Source organism: Caretta caretta, chromosome 1 (assembly GCF_965140235.1).
Source record: "Caretta caretta isolate rCarCar2 chromosome 1, rCarCar1.hap1, whole genome shotgun sequence".
Classification (NCBI taxonomy): Eukaryota; Metazoa; Chordata; order Testudines; family Cheloniidae; genus Caretta; species Caretta caretta.
The window spans coordinates 249,861,047-249,881,398 of NC_134206.1; the positions used below are offsets into that span (position 1 = coordinate 249,861,047).

At 41.4% G+C, this 20,352-nt stretch overlaps 2 protein-coding genes across 4 annotated transcripts in view; one reads left to right on the forward strand and one right to left on the reverse strand.

Moving 5' to 3' along the window:
- The window catches only part of BRAF (B-Raf proto-oncogene, serine/threonine kinase), a 121,870-nt gene extending 107,500 nt beyond the window's left edge, over positions 1-14,370 (forward strand). For all 3 annotated transcript variants that reach the window (XM_048830666.2, XM_048830652.2, XM_048830642.2), the window contains one exon: positions 6,591-14,370. In XM_048830666.2, the coding sequence (XP_048686623.2) occupies positions 6,591-6,613 (23 nt within the window). In that variant the 3' untranslated portion in view covers positions 6,614-14,370. The remainder of the gene's footprint in view (positions 1-6,590) is intronic.
- Positions 14,371-15,484: 1,114 nt separating this feature from the next.
- Positions 15,485-20,332, reverse strand: NDUFB2 (NADH:ubiquinone oxidoreductase subunit B2). Its single transcript, XM_048830679.2, has 4 exons — positions 20,174-20,332; positions 19,944-20,088; positions 16,881-16,976; positions 15,485-15,579 (listed from the first exon to the last, which is right to left on the reverse strand). Exons 1-3 carry the CDS (start codon positions 20,257-20,259, stop codon positions 16,905-16,907), a joined length of 303 nt encoding a protein of 100 aa, XP_048686636.1. The 5' UTR covers positions 20,260-20,332; the 3' UTR covers positions 15,485-15,579; positions 16,881-16,904.
- Positions 20,333-20,352: the final 20 nt, after the last annotated feature.

Genomic DNA, 20,352 nt, shown 5'->3' on the forward strand with positions numbered 1-20,352 from the left:
TAACATTTTCGATGTCCTCATTGTCATATTCCTGTCCTATTTGAACTGTGTTCTTGAATATTTTACAGTTCTTTTAAATATTAAGCTATTTACTGTGAACAGTTTCTCTCCACCAGAAACAAGATTTTGCTATTGTGGTTGGGCCTTCAAGGCAAGGAAAATATTTCCTAATGGCTTCTGGTTTATAATTTGTAGATAAGTTTGCAGTTGTGCTGCCAGGATGTCTTACCATTAGATGGGGGTGAACAGCAAAAAGCTTTCCTGCATGCCAGACCCTGCTGTAGCAGTAGAGTGCCTAGCCGTGTGGTCACAGATCCTTGTAATGAAGTAGTTGGTAGCTGAGGGCTTGGAGAGGTGTGAGCAATTCCTACATTCCATAGGCTGACAATAATCGCCTAGCCCTTCTAATAGTTTCCCTAGTTCCTTACTATCCACCTGCTGGAATAGTAACAGAACAAACCTGTTTTTTTTCCATTTCGTAAGATAAGGAACTCCAATTGTAAATTGTGGTTTTATTAGAGTTAGGTTTAGGATTAAAAGCTTTTTTTTTTTTTAAATATTTTTGACCATTTTGTCAATGTTTGGGTATTTTTAGTTCACCATGGCAGACCTATCTTAAAACCAGAGTTCTAAAGGTTTTTTTTCTCTTTCCCATGAAATTCCCTACTTCAGATAGTCAAGAAAAGTGCCTCTTATGCTTTGGGGAAGGGCACTCAGCTGAAGGTTATGATGCCTCCTCAGGTGCAAGTAGTATGGCTGCTATGCCTCCCTTGCTGTCAAAACAAGATACGGTGTAGAATCCCAGGCAGAAAGGGCTCTTCCTCTTGTAAAATCATCCTGCAAGGAACTGTCAGAATGGTTTCCCTCGGCTAAGGGTACAGAGTAAGCAGCTATGATTCCAGCAGAACCCAGAGGCATCTTGGTTTAAAAAAAAAAAGGTGTTCTGACAAGGATCCCACAGTCAGATTTATGTCTGCTTCCCTGGATCTCGGAGAAGAGTAGAACTTGTTTGGATCTGGGCCAGCTAGATCAGTCATACACATCGGGGCACTGTTCCATGTCATCTAAGTACCAGGAGCCAATAACCTTTGAAGGCTCCAGTGGTGGGGTTGTCAGAAAACACAGAGCCATCATCACTGCCCAGCCCCAGCTTACTCCCTCTTACAGTCTGTCAGATCTGTTCAAGATTTTCCCGTCAGTGCTGTGCTGATGAGCCCTTGATGCCATGGGAACCACAGTTCTGGAAAAACCGAATGTCATACTCAGATATATGGGGCCCACTTTTCCTGCTATATCTAAGCTGAGTGCATTGGACTTCTTGGAACCAAAAAAAAAAGGGGGGTTACTTGCCATTCTGCTGCAGCTTCACTCAAGGGGAGCCCTGTATGGGCACAGGAACATCCTTGGAGCCTCGGGTGTCAGGTTGGGAAGCTCCAAAGTTTAAATCTTACACAGACTTCCCTCCATCTGAACACACTTTGGGGATTTTTACCCTATGGTCTTCCACCACCTGTGTCAGAGGTCTCTTCAGTGAAGAGTGGTAAGAAGAGACCATGATTTCCTACTCTCCCAAAAAATCTCCTGAGCGGGTGAAGGATTTAGTAGGGATCCCTCTGCTGTCTCCACCTGAATTCACTAATTTTCCTGATGTGACATCAAGTCCTCAGAAGTATAACTGTCTGCCTCATCCTCTGATGAGACCATCTTAACTGCTTCCTCCTCTCCTCCAAGTAATATTAGGGCTTCGTGTGATTTCCCATCACCTATCCTGGACCTATGCAAAGAGAGACAGACTTTTTCTGGAGCTTTTTTAAAATCTAATTTTGCATGGTTTCTTTGGGGCAAACCCAGTCCCTATTCTCAATCCTCAGGTTTGGTTATGGGTCCTTATCCTCTCAAGATGCCTACTTCTGTATCTTTTCAAGGCAAAAGTACAGTGACTACCTTAGGTTTGTGGGGGAAAACAACCTGTACAATTTAGTAGCCTGCAGAGTATTCAAGTAACTAGTAGTGACTACTGCTTGTCTGCGTTGACAAGATTTACAGGTGTATCTGGATCTGGATAACTGGGTCATTAGAGCCCAGTCTTACTGTGAAATAGTTTATTCCCGGTGAGATATGCTCCTTCTTCAAATCTCTTGGTCTGAGAGTAAACAAAGGGAAATCAAACTTGGTCCCTGGGCAGGCTCTAATCTTCATAGAGGCACAGCCTAAATTTTACAAGAGTTCTAGCTTACCTGTCCCAGACAGTGAGCCTAGCCATGTCCGTGCTAGATGGTCCTGTGAGATTTTATCTGCATGCGTGAGGCCTGATGGAGACCTGCACTTGTGTCAGCCCCGTTGGTAAGTATACAAATATGACCCAGGTAGAGGTAGCTGCAGCTGGTGTAGAAATATTTTCATCTCGGTGGATCAGATATTTACTACTGCTGTGGATACTGCCAGTGTGCATCTCAAAGGCCGGGGGATGCCCTTCTCTTACCTTGCTTCTCAGACAGTGTTGCATCAAATCTGGGTTAAGGAGTACATTGAGAATCTTGGAGCAGTGAATAGTCTTTGGAAAAGAGTCCACATAAATTTGCTAGAGCTGAAGATCCGTAAGTTGGATCACAAATCCTTTCTCCCAGAGATGAGGGGCAGCTAGTACAGACCATATGAATGTGATTTATTATATGGACATATATGGGAGAACTTGGTCTCTTCTTATTACAATAGTTTTTGGAAATTGTGCGTTTGAAACAAAGTGGGTCTAAGGTGCTCTGCACCTAACAGGTATGAAAATGCCTTAGCCATCTACTTGAGACAAACGGGGACCATCATAAGTGGTCATTCAAATCATCTATGGCATTTGGAAATTGAGTTGTTTGCTGAAAGTCAAAACAAGTGTCAGATGTTCTGATTGAGAGAAGGCAGAAATCCACAATCAAAAATTTTTCTTACATGCTGAGGGAAAAATGCTCTTTCTTGTTTCCTCTCGCATCCAGAGCATTGCATAAGGTTCGGCATGACAGAACCAGAGTGACCCTATTAACGCTGGGCTGGGCACAGCAGACTTGTTCTCAGAGCTTATGGCACTGTCTGAAGATCATCCATTCAGTCTTCCTCAGAGTCAAGATCTCTTGTCCCAGCAGAACAGCCGGGTAGTGAACATCCTAAGTTACTTCATATGACAGCATGTTTGGTGGGTTTCAAGAACCAGAGGTCTGTGCTTGTCAAGTCAGTCATTCTACAGATAGAGGTTGGGGTGGGGTGGGGGGTAAAGATGAGCTGGGGCAAGGTTTTTATATCCTCATTATATGAAATGTTGGGATAAGGGAATTTTGCTCTTAACTGCCAACCACTGCTCAACAGAGTTCTGTGGCCACATGGCTGGATACATGACTCTTGCAGCGTGGCTATTTGGAGCCAATGCACTTGCAGAACAAGAACTTTTGTTGGCAAGTAGATTTTTTATATATATAGAGAGAGAAAGAGAGAGTCTCTCAGATTTTAGAATAAATTTATCTTGATTATCTACCACTACAGGGCCAGCATGTTATCTGCACTAAATTTGTCACCCATTCAGTTAAGATTTGTTATCTGTGATCAGGCTAGCACCTGAAAGTTAATAAGTATAGACTAAGATCAGCTTGTTATAAATGTCACTTTACTAAGATGGAGATGTAGACAGACTGAAAAATGACTGACAGTATTGACCTGTTAGCATCTGCTATGCATTATGTCAGTCACTAGATGAAATATTTTGACCCCCTCGCTCTGTTCTCCAGCTCATTCATATAAGTAGTTCATCTTTCGTCTTCTGAAGTCTCTTAGCAACAACTAAAAACTGAACTATTAGCTGAAACAGGCACAAGAGGAGTAAAGAGGGAGCAATCTCTTGTTTATCAATTAATCTTTAATCAGCCATTTCGGAAAGTAGACTGAAAAGCAAATTAAATAGAACCTGTTTAGACAGTTTGGCCTGTTAACCTCAAAGAGGCAATACTGTAACCTTTTGTCCTTTTTCCCTTTCAAAAAAAGTACTGAAACACGAGGCCATGAGTTCTACTAAAAGATGCTGTAGATATGCCAGAGAGAGGATAACATTAAGTATATTGAGTGTTTGAGAGCAAGGGTTTCATCTTTTGGTAGGGTTAAGAGAGTATTAACACAGTAAACGGAGCCCGTGGATAAAAACACTTCATTTAACAGGATTATCTTTCAGTTACATGCCTTCATGGAGTACTGGAGCTGTCAGAGGGCATATTTTTACTTGCAAGTTTCATGTGTGTGACTTCCACAGATTACAGGACGCTAAACCTGTTCAAGCCCCAAACTTGACTAATTTTAAAATGGTGAGAAGTTCTCCTGACAATTCTCTTCCTGTGCTCCCTCCACCCCATGCCTTAAATTAACAGCCATGATGCTGGAAGATTTAAAGTGAGGAAAATGAACATTGCTTTGGTATAATGTCCCTACTACTGCTCTCAGGGTGAAATTCATCCTTGTGCAGAGGGCTAGTGCAAGGCTTATGCATTGCTCACATCCCAGTTAAGCCTTCAAAATAAGGCTTAAATGTGGCTTAAGCAGTGCACTGAACTTGTGCTGGCCCTTCTGCTCCTGGATAAATTTCATCCTCCAAGCTTATCACGATTCTGGTGTTCTCTTTAATGCTGATTCCCAGAAAGATATAAACAAATAAAAGTCATATTGAATTTTTGCCAAATGAAGGATGACAAAAGTGCTACTGAAGGAATTATGTTTGAACTTGCAAAAGGGTAGTCTGGAAAAAGCTAAACATTGTGAAATGCTTTCTGCATTGTTACTACTTAAAAATAACCCCACCAATAAACAAGATACACATGGTTCTGTAGATTACAATATGCCCCATTCTTTATCCCAGTCGCCCTTTTTTAGAAATCTGGGAAGCACCCCCTCACTCACTTCCCATGACACTGTCCTTCTAATCAAGACCTTTGATTAATTTTCACGAAAGCTCATGCTCAAATAAATTGGTTAGTCTCTAAGGTGCCACAAGTACTCCTTTTCTTTTTGCGAATACAGACTAAAACGGCTGTTCCTCTGAAACCTTTCTCAACTCTGACTCCCTTATGTGCTCCTGTGTCCTTTAGGGAGTACCTCAGTGCATGCACTTCTGTATGAGTTATTCCTAAGAGTACTCTCTGTGCACGTTCTCCTCACATGGAGACTTGTTCACTTTCCTTGGTTCTTTCCTTTGTAAAGCAGGCTGTGCTACACGTTTTGGGGAACTGAGTGTCATTTTGAATTGAACTAACATAATTCTTTTAAAATAATACTTGTGAATATATTTCTGTCCGTTCCACCCCTTCCACCCCCCATTCAGGGCATACATGTAAGACAATACTTGTACTTATTTTTCTTTAGACTATTTGGGCTGTTTTTCAGAAGGTGGAAGGATACCAATGTAGGGAGCAGTTGTTTGATTGTAACAGTGGATACCAAGATAGGGAGCAGTGTTTGATTGTAACAGTGTACGGAATGGACAGGTATTCTCTTGCAGGAAAGTGGCATAACTTGTCCTACCAGCAGTGCGTGAACCCAATAATGGAGACCGTAGGCCAGTTTCTTTTCCTCACACTCAGTCCCCTCTAGTGAAGCACATACAGAGATCCTCCATGAAAAGCCTGCCAAAGTACAATTTATTGGTAGGGAGGAAAGAAAGGTCTTTTATCTAAAGTACAGAATCTGGGGGCAACAGGCTTTGGTTTCATTCCAGGGTTTGCTGCAGACTTCTTGTGTGACCTTGGGCAACAATCTTAATCTCTGTGCCACGGCTTCATTTCTGTGACGTGAGGATATGGATCGACCGCAAAGAGTGTTGAGGCTTAATTAAATGTGTATGGGAAGGCACTGTATTTATTGTTAAATAATTCTAAAATGGCCATTAGGGTTGTTTCAGACCCAGGCTAGGCTCCTATCCTTGTGCTTCCTGTCCTTGGTGAGTGAATGTACTTCCACCACTCTGCTTTCTGGCCCAGGAGTGAATGGACGAGTTCACATCTCAGGTTCCCATCCCATTAGATTGCTGCATTGGTCTATAAACCAGTTTCTAATGTACTGTAGTATTGGTTTAATAATCAAAAGGACTTTAGTGCGTAACACTTAAAGATTCATGTGTAAGCACAGTAATTCTTTTGATTATTAAACCAGTTTTGAAGCAAGATAAAACTGGTTTACAGGCTGAAAAACTGCATTATTACAAATGTCACTTTTCAGCAAGTGGGACACATCTGACAGTAGGAAGCTTAAAAATGAAATTCTAATTTAGCATTTTATTTTAAAACTCATGGTGAAAAAGATTTTCTTCCTGTGAATGTTCAGACCTCTGCCCTGAGCAAAATGGGCCTGGCTTGCTTTTAAGAAATCTTACTTCAAAAAAATATGCCGAGTACACTTGATGTTCTGTCACTACAAGTATGGTCTTTCTGTGCCTTAATTTTAACTGTTGCATTTTTTAACATCTGACATATTCAGCCTAGTGTTCAACTGCAGAAATCTCTGTCCAGCTGATAATTGAGATCACCTTTTTAAACCAAGATCTTGTCCTCCCTCTTGTCCTCCCTCTACAGGAGAATTTGCAGCGTTCAAGTAGCCACAGCGCCATGGCAGCACCCACTCTATTATTTAAGTCTTGTGTTCCTACAGTTTCTTAACATCAAAACTCTGTTCTGCTCCTCAAAACCTAAAGCAATTTAGGAAAAGATATCCGTAAGCTTAGAGCAGAGCAGAAGGGAACTGCTGGTCCAACACAAGGGGGGGAAATAATCTTTTTAGGAACCAGAATTCTCTGCTGCCAGTGTTTCTCCTTCAACACAAAACACCACGTGTATTCAGAGACCGCAGTGGCTGCCTGTACCGTTGTCATCATTCCCAGGAGAGAGGAGAGGGCACGCGTGTTTTGACTTTGGTGCTCAGGCATAAGGGGATGGAACTGCTGCAGCAGCTTAGGAGACTTGCTTTGGATGTCTGCCAGTTGGCTTTCTCCCTCTAACAACGAATCATCAGAGGCTGAACATCTGATGAGAGTGCTAATCAAAAGAATCATCTTCTGTTCTGATTTATTTTTTTCCTGGCATGCTTACTGATTTATGGGTCAAAATGCAGTATCCCCTTTTCATTTAAATGCAGATATCAAACATTTCAATCAGTCTACATCATTGACTTTTATCCCAGTTAAATTTGATACTTTGAGGGGTGGGAGGTGGCTTGGAGAGAAGTTAATCTGGAGGAAAAGGGGATGCTGCACCATATTCAAATTTACTTTTCACTTATCCAAAAAACCTACCCTTTTCTTGTTTCTAATACTTTCTGGTGTGCTCAGACAGGGCATCTTTCAGAAGGATTGGGAAGCTCCTCTCGTTGGTCCAGCAACAAACTAAAGTTAACCAAAAAAAAAATATATGTAGCAAGTTCTCAAAATATTTTTTTGTATCATCTAATTCAGTGTATTTTTCAGAAATGTGATAATGGCATCCGAAGTCTGTAAAACTGCTAATACAGACTATGGAATGGTGTATGTACCTATTTTAAAAGTTTTATTTTAAATGAGGGTGCAGGTTAATGCCAGGTACCTTACCAATATATAAGGTTTTCATAAACAGGAAAAAATAGTTCTCAGGTTGAACTGAAAAAAAATATATAAAAAATCCCCCCCTCCCACCCCCAAATTAGACATTCTGCAAATTGTGTTTTGGTACTTAGAGAGCTTTTTTAAAAGGATTTTTATCCTGGTAACTCAGTGTTCTCTGATAAGTGTGTGTGTAAATGTGGAGCATCTTGTCCCAGTGGCAAGGTGTTAGATTAAAAAAACAAACTACTACTACAAAAAACGGTACTTGCTGGATCCGCGCTGACCTTTTCTCCTCTCGTTGGTTCCCTCTGTTTGACTCTCTTGTTTCCATCCCTCCATTTTTCCCTTTTCCACAGTTTGCAAACTAGGATAAAGGTGGCAGTATCCAATTAGTTTCCCTTGTTTCCCTGTCCTCCAAGCCCAGTTCTCAAATGGTTGGTAGCTTTTTGACAAGTTACCAAGTCAGAAGACAAATTCATAAAGTTCAGCACATTGTTTACCTCTAGTAGAATATCTTGTGATGTGATCTGTTTGCAGAATTCTCCAATGTGTGGTATGAAACTTAAATTATTTGTACAGAGGCAAGTCAGACCATAGTAGAAAGAAATTCAAGCTCACATGGAAGTCTTCAGAGTTTGGTTAATATCTGCCCTATACCACTCTACATGAGGCAGGAGAATTGACGCCTCTAATTGGCAGCGCTTTTCTTAGGTGAATGAAATCATGAGACACATGTAAAGGAGTTAAATTTGTACAAATGCACATGGCGTTGGCTGAACACATGGCTTTTGCCTCACTAAGTGAGTGGGGACCTTTCCTGTGTACAGAAGGGTGCCCCTGGAGATATAGGTAGCCTGTTAACGTTTGTCAATTAATATTTGCTGGGGTTAAGGGGTCCTGATTAATTTGAAGTGAGAAATATAATTGAAATACTGTGTATTCATGTTAATTCCACAAACGTTAGCCAGACAGCAACAAAGAGTGACGTGAAGTTACCACAAGGATGAAGCAATTCATGTTGCTACATGAATAGAATTGATTATGTGTACAGGGTGCATTTTAACAAACAAACAAGCACAACTTTTTTCTTCTCTGCTGTGGGTCTTCAGATGCTATTAGGTTTTTTCCTTCCTGAGATGGGCAGGAATTAAAATAATCAGTAGCAGTGTCTACTTTCCAGTGTGGAGAAGCAAGCAAAGTGAGCAGTAGTGCACAGTCAGGTGAAATCACCGTGAGCCATGTTAGTGTAATGGCAGCGTACAGTGCTATCTGAGGCAGTTGACAGACCAAGGTGGAGAAAGCTAGGAACCAAGTTGTCAGCAACAGTTGAGAATTTTTACCAACATTAACTCCAAGAGAGTGAAGTCATTACTGTATCAGTTTTCCCCTCAACCGTTTTTTTTTTTTTTTGGCTTGTGATATAGCTTGTTAAATGTAGGGCAAACTGAAAATTACATATGCTCCTAAAGAACGGTATAGTCTAAGTATGTATTGCTGGGTTAAGAATTATCATTTCAATGTACTGGATAAAAATCCTAGTTTCCTTCTATATTTTCATGCTGGCAGAGAAGTATTTGTTAAAATATAACAGTAAGGAATTATTTTTATCCTCTTTTTAAATGAATTTATTTTGTAATGCTTCATTACCTATTAGTCTACAATATGCTTCTTGAGCCCACAGGAAAAGCACAAGGAAAATGGCTATCCTTGTCCATGCAAAGCACTTTATAAGTAACACATGGTCTTTGATTTCCCCTGCCCTCCAAAAAACATGTATGTTGTTTGACTGTTTAGTTAAGTCTTTCAGGTTTCATTTCTATTACCTTCCAAGTTTTTTCTCTTAAAGTAGCTGTAATGCTTTGTTTGTGTCCAGCTTTGTATCTGTACAAAGACCACCTTAATCCTCATGCAAAACTTTGGGAAAATTTGATTAGTAAATAATTGTTTTTCTTCATTTCTTTTCCTTCAGAAATTACTAAAGACGTTTTGCATGAAAATAGGATCAGTTTTAAAGGTGCCTTGCAGGTGTTTGGTAAACAGTGAGACAGTAGCAGGGACATGTATTGAAAGCCCCAGATAGCAATGGGGTGAAGAAAAAAATTAACTCTTTTAAAAAATAATAATAAATACATTCAGGCTCTCTGTTCACACAATATAGCTTCATCTGTGATTCCCTAGCTTAGTGCACTAGGACATAAACCCACATGCTGGGTTTGGAAATTTTATTAAATATTTTTATGCCTGTTGAGATACAAAATTATCTAGGCACTTATACTGCTTTAAGCTCCAACATATCTGAGCAGCTAATAAACCTTTTCAAAACCACCACTTGAGCACCTGTAGTCCAACTCCATGCTCGTATCATCTAGTCCCTTCTCCCTGTCAGTGCAGGATTCTTCCCTATAGTATATTGTCTGGGGCATCGTGGTGGCATTGAAGTCAAATGGAGTGAATGTAGGGGCCTAATTACTTCTAAAGCATCAGCATCAGTTAAATGCCGAATGTTCCTATATTCAACAGAGTCCTGCTATTCTCATTTTTCACAAAACATTTGCAGGTCACTGAGTTAATCTGTTCCTGCTTGCTTTATTCCTTACCTGAAATCATCCTTTCTCATAATTGAGTTCTTTGGCTATTACTGATAATACAGATTATTTTGGGTCAAATTCTGCCATCATATTTTAGTGGCTTCTACTTAAGTCAGTTGGAGCTACATGTGCTCTTTAGAGGACAACATTTGGCCTACTATGACATGAAGTGAATAAACAGAAGTGTGAACTGTTAACAAAGATCACATCTTTATGCAAATGTCCAGTGGTAAAAACATACTGAAGAATTGCCTCTATAGTTGTATTGTGTTGTCGATGTACACGGTGCTTTCCTGAACACTTTGAAGACAAGGTCCATGCCCCAAAGACACAGTGATCTAATATCAGTGGAGGCATCAGTAGTTCTTGAAGGTATCTGTGTAGTGGAGGGCTGAATTAAGAGCTGAAGCGTGCAAACATTTCACACCTTTCCAGCCTGCAGGTTGTTATGGAATATATTCCCTTCTTGACTGTGAGTGCAGCATGTGTAGCACAAACTATTCAGAGTACTGTAGACAAGTATCTTTCCGTCCATTGAAACAATGTCACCAGGACGTAATATGATAGTCTAACCTTTTAGGTACTTTCGAGATTCAGATGAAAGCCAGTTGCATAAATGGACTGTCATGGCATCACTTTGAAGATTCTGGATGTTTTGTGTCTCAGTGTTTTGGTTTTTATTTTCTTTATAGAGACTAGTTTATCACACACATTTTCTTTATAGATACAAGTTTATCTCACACACACACATTTTCTTTATAGATACAAGTTTATCTCATACACACTCACACTCACACACCTCTTTCTTGGCTGCTTTATTATTTCTTATCTGGTAAATCAATGCATCAAAAACAGGTGTTGCGACAGTTGGAGTAAAAACTTCTTGTTTGTCTTTAGGTTTAAAGATGCTAATATAGAAGCTAGTCAGCACCATGAGAGCAGTGAATAGTAATAGTCATAAGTGTGTGTGTGGGATGAAGGGGCGGTTTTTAAAAAATAGCAGGATGGGGATGTTGATGTGAACAAACTGAGGAAAGCTAGTAATATTTATATAGAAAAGATATCCAGAAACTCTCTTAAATGGTATACATGAGGATTCCCAAAAGTTACCTTTGCAATTTGCCAAATGATCTTGTGCCTTCATGACTTAAAACAACAATACATATATATTAGGTGCTTTGTAACTAGAGCAGTGGCTTTGGTTTAATTCCAGTGCAGTGTCTTCATATTTAGATGCAAATATGGACCTTTCACAAAAGTTAGCAGTTTTTGAGTTTGTAAATGTAAGCAAAAGATATATGGAGGAGATGGGGAGGGAAGAATTTACAGAAATATCCGGTGTTCGTATCCAAAATAAAGTTTATATGAGACATATACATGTCTGAGAAAATCTGCAACTTGAAGCTACTCTACAGAAAATAAATGAGTTGCATTTTTTAAAAAAATAATAAAAAGACTTTTTGACCCCTCCAAAAATCTAGCATCTTGTTAGGGAAATGTAATATAAAGTTCTTAGGAGAGAGAAAGTCAGAATATCCAGAGCAGTGTATGAAAAGTGAGCTCTAGAATAGACGGTTGACTGTCAGTACCCATAAGCCATGTACATCATGGTATACCGTTAATTTCCTTGTCCGGGGTTACGTTGTTTAATGGAGTATCGGCAGGTTTCTTTAGTTCTTCCGCAGGCCTCATATTGATACACTGCTAAACCTCTACAACCCCAGCCACTGTTTAAATGATCGTATATCCTGTAATCACGTTTACCTTGGGAGATGATGAGTATATTATCAGTTGAGGGGCAAAATATACGTTTGGATTTGATGTGTTCATGTTTCAAACTTATCTTCGCTCCTAGCAGTACTTTAATACTAGTGTCATACTTCATCCTTATGTCCATAAGGAAAAGAGAATGGTCTTCGTTCTTAATGTTTTTTCAAGTCCTTTCCCTGCCTTTGTTGTTGGTGGAAGACTTTGGACATAATTCTGTTATGTAAATCAGTGCAATTAAATGCACAATTATTACAGAATATTAAACTTCTATTAACCCCTTTTTAGTTCCTTTTATAAATCAGGGTGTAATGTGTTTTAAATGTTTTACTTAAATGCCCAGGAAATATCTGGAACTTTTCTTCCTCTTCCAGCCCATGCACTGAAACTACTCTTTAAGAAAAGAGTATCCTCCCTACTTCTATGAAAAACACAACTATTTCCCTATTTTGTGAAGGGGAGAGGGCTTGTGGTAATGTTGGGGAACTTTTAAACTGCCTAAGCATTTGTTTTAGTGTGTCATAGCAACAGTACGTTCAACCCATCCAGATGCCCTAACAGCCTACATGTACTATCCAGTCTTTCTGTCTGGCTTATCATACCTGCAGCAATTGTAGTTGAGAATAAGCCTGTATGACATTTACTTCTGAATTAGTAAAACACAAAGCCGAAACTGTTGTCTGAGTTTTAAATAATAGTTTGTTTTGACAGATATCATTTCATTTGGGTGTTCACCCTGCTTGAACTCAGTTTGTTTGTTTTGTGTGTTTGGGAGTTCAGTAAAACGTTAAGACATGACAAGCAATGAACCCTATCTGTGTTGGGGAGACAGGGGTAAAATGGACCAAACTGGGATGGTGGGTATTTTGGGGATAGTGGGGGTTATGAGGGTGGGCATAATTTAAATAACTTTGTCTAAAATAAAATGTAAGTGCAATAAATGTGCTTTTTATTCAAAGCTGTGAACTGTTTAAAAAAAGACATGCACATCATTCCTTCCTGAGTCTTGTTTTTTCCTCCCTTCCCCCCCCAAAAGACTGAAACCTGGCAGTGGCCAACCTGCATGTCTTAACTAGTATCATAATTTAATATGTGCTTATCTACATCATGCTATTAAAAAAAAAAAAATCTGAATCCCTCTTGGTAGGACTAACAAGGCAAATCCTGCCCCTACTTCTGCACCGCTGGAGACTCCTTTGGAATTAGTGCTAGTCTGCTATGCTTCACTTGAAAGGGCAGGCTGTGAACAGCCCTTGAGGCTGGAGCACCGGCAGGGGGCCCTGAGGATCTGCTGTGTGGCTCCTCTTCACAGGAATACAGAGCCTACTCCAGCCATTGGAACAGTCTCTCTGAGTGGGAAGATTCCTTCCTCTGTATATGACTGGCACTTGTTCTGGCTATGGACCCTAGTGCTGGGTAGAGGATTTTTTCCTAAGCAACTTCCTGCTTGGGTCCTCTATATTCCTTTTGTCAAAACAAGCATGCAGGCTGGCCCCTGTTTTCTCCTATTACTCCACCTTGTTTTGAAGGAATAGTTTTATCACTTGTGCGGTTGTTGCACAGTCTGTCCCTTCCTCGCTCAAGATCATGCTGCTCTCCCTAGGCTAGGAAAGGTGCGGTGGTCTTTTCTCCACAAAGGAGACAATACCAATGTTTTGTTAAAAAGTTCATGAAAGCATAGCACTCGGGAAAAGCAAGGGGGATGGCTTTTTAAAAAATATTATAAAGATGTTGCCTCATAATACCTTGTTTATGAGCAACAGAATACTCTAGTAAGGAGAGGAAAGGGAAATATATAGATTTGATTTTTTTTTTTAGTGCAATGAAATGTACATCCCACAGTTTGAACTCTGTGCTAACAACATTCCTTTAAGCTGTATTTTTACCACCAGAAGTTTTGTGAGGGTCTGAGTCTTCACTGTAGAAGGTCCAATCTGGTTACTTAAGAAAACAGTTGTGTTAGTAGATTTCTATAGCTGCTTTTAAAAACTACAGTGGAGTAATTGTTTTAAAACTTGTATTTATTTTTTAATTCATAAGAAAATATTTTCAGTTTTCTGTTACAGACCATGGCAACTCCTCCTTTCCCTTCCCAATGTCCACAGTAATTGCTAATAAAAATTATTTTTCTTGCTTGTTTCCTTCCCCTCTACTTTTGTTACCCCTTCCTGCTCAAGTCCCTTCATTTGTACTTTGAAGTTTTTTCTCATGTAAATTTGTACAATGGGAAATATTGTCCAGTTTGGTTAGAGAGCATGGAGACAAAGAAAACATTAAAAATTTGATAGCTGAAATTGATTGAAGAAAACTATTTCTGTGTAAAGTTATTTAAAGAACTCTGTATTATATAAAAGGCAAAAAGTTCTATGTACTTGATGTGAATATGAGATTACTGCTATAATAAAGATTGACTGCATGGAGAAACATCAGATGAGATATTTATTTTTAAGGTCCAGTCCACAAGATATTGTCCCAGATGTGTTTTAACAAGAGTAGTTTTGTTGTTGTGACAGCTCTGAAGTTTGATAATCAGCTCATAAGAGTGGGAGTCAGAACCCAACTTTATCTTGGGCTAAAGGGCTGTGTCTTCTTTGTCTGTTGATCTCTGCTAGAGTAGATATTTGCACTTTAAGAAACGGATTAGAATTTCCACACTTTCCTCAAAGGCAGTAACATCAAGGATTCAGAACAAGTTAACTAGCTTTTACATATTTCACTTTTCATCAATAGATTGCAAAGTGCTTTACTATCTTTAATGAATGTATCCTCACACCACCACTCAGGGTAGTGAAGTATTAACATGTTAAAGCTAGGGAAATGAGGCACACAGAGGCTAAATGATTTGATCAAGGTCACACTGGAACACTAGTGAAGCAGGAAATTGAAACTGCATCTCACACTTCCTAGGCTAGTGCCCAGTTCGAATTTAGACATATACTTTGTGTCTGAGGGGTAGCAGTATCCCCTCCTGCCTGCAGCAGAAAGCTGCTATGGGCTTGCTTTGCATTTTTCTACAGTTGTCAGTTTTTATTTTAAAAACAGCCCACTTTATTGTTGAAAGTTCTTCCTGTGTTGAAATATCATTAGATGCTATTTTTAGGTTAGGAATTAATGTTAATATTGACATTTAATAGGCTGTTCTGTACTTCAATTCCCCCACTTCCCCCACACACACACTTTGCAACTTTCCTAAACAAAATGAGTAGATCGCATTAGTTACACAAAATGTAAGTTAAAAGCTTTGTCCTCCCCTACATGAAGTCACTTTCTGAACCTGGATTTGTCTGTGATTACACTTGCTGCTGAATACTATTCAGCACATCTTCAGCTACCACCACAGCTCATTAGTGTAGCACAGACCAATTCAAAGTAAAGTTGTGAAGCAACTGCATGAACATGTTTGGCAGGAGAGTGGAAAGTCTATAGAAGAGAACTTATTCAACTGCCCATTCCTCTCCCCCTACAAAGAGGATTCTTGTGCAAAAAGTTTCTATAGAACAGTGATTTAGTCAACAAAAGAATCTTAAAAAGCACAAGCTTGTAACTTGAGTTTTTATTTACAATGTGGATTTGCTGAAACACAGTTGGACAACAGCCAAAGCCTCAACTTCTTCAGAGATCCCACCACAGGACCTGCAAGTGACAAATGGGAAGAAAATTGAGAAACTCAGGTTGTCAGAGTCCCTCCCATATCAGTACAAACATATGCCAATAAAACCCAAACCATCTACTTAGGCCTTTTTTGGCCGGAACCTGTTTTCCCAGGATAATGTTCTAGTGCAAAAAACACCTACATTAACAGCTGCAATGGTTTTTAAAGATCTCTTTAAATGCAGTTGTTTGAATTCCCACTGCAATTGGAAAAAGTTTTTCTTAACCAGTCTTCGATGGAAACAAGGGCTTGACAGCAAATACTTTCATCTTTTTGATACTTGGGAAGGGAGGGAAGACAATTCCTTTAACTGGAGAGCTTCAAATGAGGGGAGGGGTGTGTGGGAAGAACTAAATCAATGTCTCCATTACACTTTTAAAACGGATAGTAACCCATTGAAGGAGGATGTAAGTAGTTCCTAGCATTAGTAGAGGAAGCAGAAGGCAGTCGCTGGATGAGCATGGTACCTCCTACTAGCTTTTAGAAACTCAAGCGCCCACTCAAAAGATTTAACAGATGTCAGTTTACATCCCAGACAAATCCTAAAAAGCAATACAACTAAACTTTGAAGCACAATCCTGTTAGGATTAAAACTAGTTTTAGGGGCCTCTGTACACCTAGTATTAGGAATGGGATCTAAAGCCTTTCAACTCTACTTCACTAGGTACAGTAAGTCATGGCATCAGGAAACAGTTATAGACATGGAGAATTTGATGCAAAAAAGCTTTAGTTTATTCTTGAACTTTTATAAAAAAAACATGCTGAACAGTGGTGGAAGATAAAAGGTTTATCCCACTACATGAAGTAGATTAAGGGTGTCACAAAATTACTAAATGACTTAGTAGCAGGGTAAGTTAAAATACTCCTTTACTGGACAGAAGTACCACTTCAAATTCCCAGCCAAAGTAGCATGTCCTCAAAACTAGATAAGGGTAGTCACAAAGCACTCTAAGCTCATGCAAGTCCCAGTCAATAGGGGACAATGCAAACAGCTAAGAAAAGATTTCAGAAAAAACTACCACCCTCTTCTGTGAATCTGTACATTAACAGAGGAAAGCAAATGGCTCCTGAAGTCTGCCAGTATATCCCTCTTCATGTTCAGGAATACACTGAGCATGACAAATAGGACAGCACAAACACCTAAGGACTCATCTATCAACTGCTATGGGAGAATCCTGTTCAGTGTTCACTCTACATCAATTCATGGGGCTCAGAGGTTGGACATTAAGTATAGCTCATTCTAAAGATTATCTGAAAAAGGGAAAGTTTCAAGACAACCTACACACTGGTAGCTGGAGCTGTAAATCTATTCATCATCAGGAGGGATCCCCAATTCCTCATCTGTCCATTTCGAAGCATCTGGGTAAGGAAAGTGACCCTTGTAGCAGAGGAAGAACATTCAAACAATAGTTAGTGAATATTTCATTTTCTACAGCGGTTCCCAAATTGAGGGTCATGACTTCAAGTGGGGTCACTCCATCAGCATATAGGGGTCATGGCAATCCTAAGTGTATGGATGACACCATTCATTAAATGGCAACCTCTACACACAAGTGCAAGGTCATGCTGCATGGAGGATGCTATTTTACTCTACAAAATGGTGTGACCCCTCCAATGTGACCTCACACACACAGTGTGTGCAGATCATGCGGTCTGGAGGATGCTAACTTGAAAAGCAAAATCCACATGGCGTGACCTTACATGTACAATGTGTGCAAGGTCACGCTGCATGGAGGAGGCTATTTCAGGAGAAAAGCATGGGAAGCAATATATGAGAAAGTGGGGTCATGCAGGGAAAGTGTTTGGGAGCTTCTGATATACTACCACAAGAAGCGATCCTGAATACTTGGTTAGTAACTATAATGGATGCTAGAGGCACATTCTTTCTAAAAATGCAACAAATTTGGGTGCTATAACATCAATCTCCCCCTGCACTGGGTGGTTTGGTGTGGCAAAGGCATTGGTTTGAATGGTACTTAGGCACCTAAATCCCAGTTTTGGCTTCACTGTGATCCACAAAACTGCTGCCAAACCCTGTGGTCACCTAAACTTGCTTGGCACCTAAGTTTTTGGGTAAACAACCTCTGTTTCTGTGCAGGTGCACTGCTGTCTCCCTCAAGGACTCTGGATACCTATCTCCCACCTAATCCCCAAAGCAATTTGCAAACCAGGGTTAAGATAAGCATTTGGCCACTTAAGTGACATGTGGGGCCCAATTTAGTAGGGATCCCTAAAGGGTGCCAAATTCCAGCTGGAGGAGGAGCTGAAGATAGTGGTGCACACCTCCACTTTTAGACTATAGGTTAGAGCAGTTGCCTAGGATGTGGGCAAGCCAGGTTCAATTCTTCCTTCCTCCCACTCCCCCCTGGATAGGGAGAAAGGATTTGAACAGGGGGGCTCCCACCTCTCAGGAGAGTGCTTGAACCATTTGAGTTCAGGGATATTCTGATGTGGGGCTCCCTCCATGGCTCCTGCTGAAGCTGTACCACTGTGGGTAAATAATAAAGTGACTGGAGCAGGAAGACTGGGCCTGAGGTCTCATCTCCCAGGCAAGTGTCAGAACCAATGGACTACAGTCATTCTCTCTGGCCCAGTAACGGTTCCACTTTAGATAAATATTTAAATAGTCAGTAGCCCAGAAAACAAGAGTGTAAAAATGACTCTACAGTCCAGTGGTTAGGACACCCATCTGGGAAATGGGAGACAGCAGGACAAACCCCCTTATTCCAATGACTGGAAATAAGGCTTAAATTTTTAACAGTCAAAAATATTTAACCATGGGAACAAAATATCAAGGGTCAAGGTGGATTCTTTATCACTGACCATTTTTAAATCAAGATTGGATGTTTTTCTAAAAGATCTGCTCTAGGAATTATTCTGGGGAAATCATACAGGAGGTCAGACTAGATGATCACAGTGGTCCCTTCTGGCCTTGGAATCTAGGACTATGAATATCTCATTATTTATCCACAGTGGCACAGCTTCATCCTGGGTCTTCCACATCTCAAGTGAGTGCTCTAACCACTGGACTCAACTACCAGTGCTGCCACCTCCTACTTCAGGCCATCTTGTGTAGAGTGAGGCAGATGCTTAACTCATACTAGTCCTGGGGGAATTCTGCACTTCTGCGTGTATGCATAATTAATGAGCCATGCATATTTTTATTTTGTGAAAAAAAAAAGCTTCTGCCAAAATGTTGCTGCAGTTCCACCTTTTGCCCACCAGAGGACACAGCAGCAGCTCCCAGCCAGTGAGGGGAGAGAAAGAGCCTGCCTTCTTTGCAGCACCTGTCAGATCAGGTCAGGAAACAGAGGCTATGGGGAGAAAGACAGCATGGTATTCTGGGGTGCGGTCAGACAGGGGCTCAGAAGGGCTAGTGGGGGAGGACAGGGCCATGGCGTGGCGGCAGAGACACACACAGGGATGGGGCAGGGGGTACAGAGCCACATGGGGACAGGGGAGGTGTGCCTGAGTGGGGGTGGAGGAACACATGTGGACAGGGGCAGATGTGCCTGACTAATTGGGAGAGGCAAAGGGGAAGCTTCCTAACAATCCATCACCTCCCCACCAAAAAACCTGTTCCATACTTTTCCCACCCATACCCAACACCCTCCAAGTTCACACCCAGGCTCCTTTCCAGCAATTTACTTCCCTCTTCCTCAGCTCCTTTGTTACCCCCTGACTCCCCCAAGCCTTTACACTGCTTCTCAGGGGTGTGGGAAATACGGTTCTGTATTGTAGTTTAAATGAATTATTACTCAGAGTTCCGTGTTAATATGCCTAGTAAGGAACTGGTTTGTCAAAAAGCATTTCCTGAATTTTTTTTGTTGTCTGTATTGTTCCAGACATAGTTGCTGACAGGTATTTTGAAATAAATGACCAAAAATAATTGAAACTGGTGTGATTATATAGTGTTATTTGGACAAATAAAACATGCAGAATTTTAAAATACGGTGCACAGAATTTTAAATTGTGTGGTGCAGAATTCCCTCAAGAGCATCCTGCTCACAAGAAACAGCTTAATCCCTTAAGCCCCTTGACTCCAGAAAAGGGGTTCCTATTCATGGATAGATGCCTCCCTGCAGCAAGACCAAACACAGTCCCGCTGAGAAAGAGATAGGACTTAATACCCCACCCAAGTCACCATCTCCCATTGGCTAACTTACACAACCCAGCACGGTTACTTTTGCAGAAAGGCGCCTTCTCTCGCCCACTCGTTGTACTGGGGGCGGAGAGGCTCAACTCCGGCTGCTCCTATGATTTTCTAGGCACCGCAGCGCTCGGCATTGGAAACCCCGCCGCCGCCCACGGGCCCCTTCCCCCACCGGGCCCGGCCCCCTCTCACCAGCACCGCCTCCGGGTTGTGCCAGAAGTGCCACAGGATCCAGAACCACATGAAGCCGCTGAGGAGCTCGCCGTGGATCACCTGCCGGCGGGTCAGCCCCGGGAACTGCCGGTAGTGGGGCTCGATGTGCACCCCGCCCCCCGCGCTGCAAGGGAGGCAAACACAGGGGCCCGTCAGCGCCCGCCAGGCGCCCCCGGCCCGGCCCAGCCCGGCCCCCGGCCCCTACTCACTGCCGCAGCCCGGCCGCTCCCCTCACGTCTCTGGCGCGGAGGATCCGGACCAGGCCGCCCCCAGAGCGGCCCAGAGACCCGAGCATGACGCCACCGGCTGAGCCGCCCGCCCGTTCCCCAATGTCACCTTCCGGTATTGGGGGGGGCGGGAACGTGGCCTCCCAACAAGAGCCGCACTG

What these genes read in the sequence shown, in the direction of transcription:
- NDUFB2 (XM_048830679.2), bottom strand. Translation starts at nt 20,259, where the DNA reads ATGCTCGGGTCTCTGGGCCGCTCTGGGGGCGGCCTGGTCCGGATCCTC. An exon ending in GGAGCGGCCGGGCTGCGGCA is followed by an intron (nt 20,089 to 20,173) that starts GTGAGTAGGGGC and finishes CCTCCCTTGCAG; the next exon opens with CGCGGGGGGCGGGGTGCACA. An exon ending in ACAACCCGGAGGCGGTGCTG is followed by an intron (nt 16,977 to 19,943) that starts GTGAGAGGGGGC and finishes CTCTGCTACAAG; the next exon opens with GGTCACTTTCCTTACCCAGA.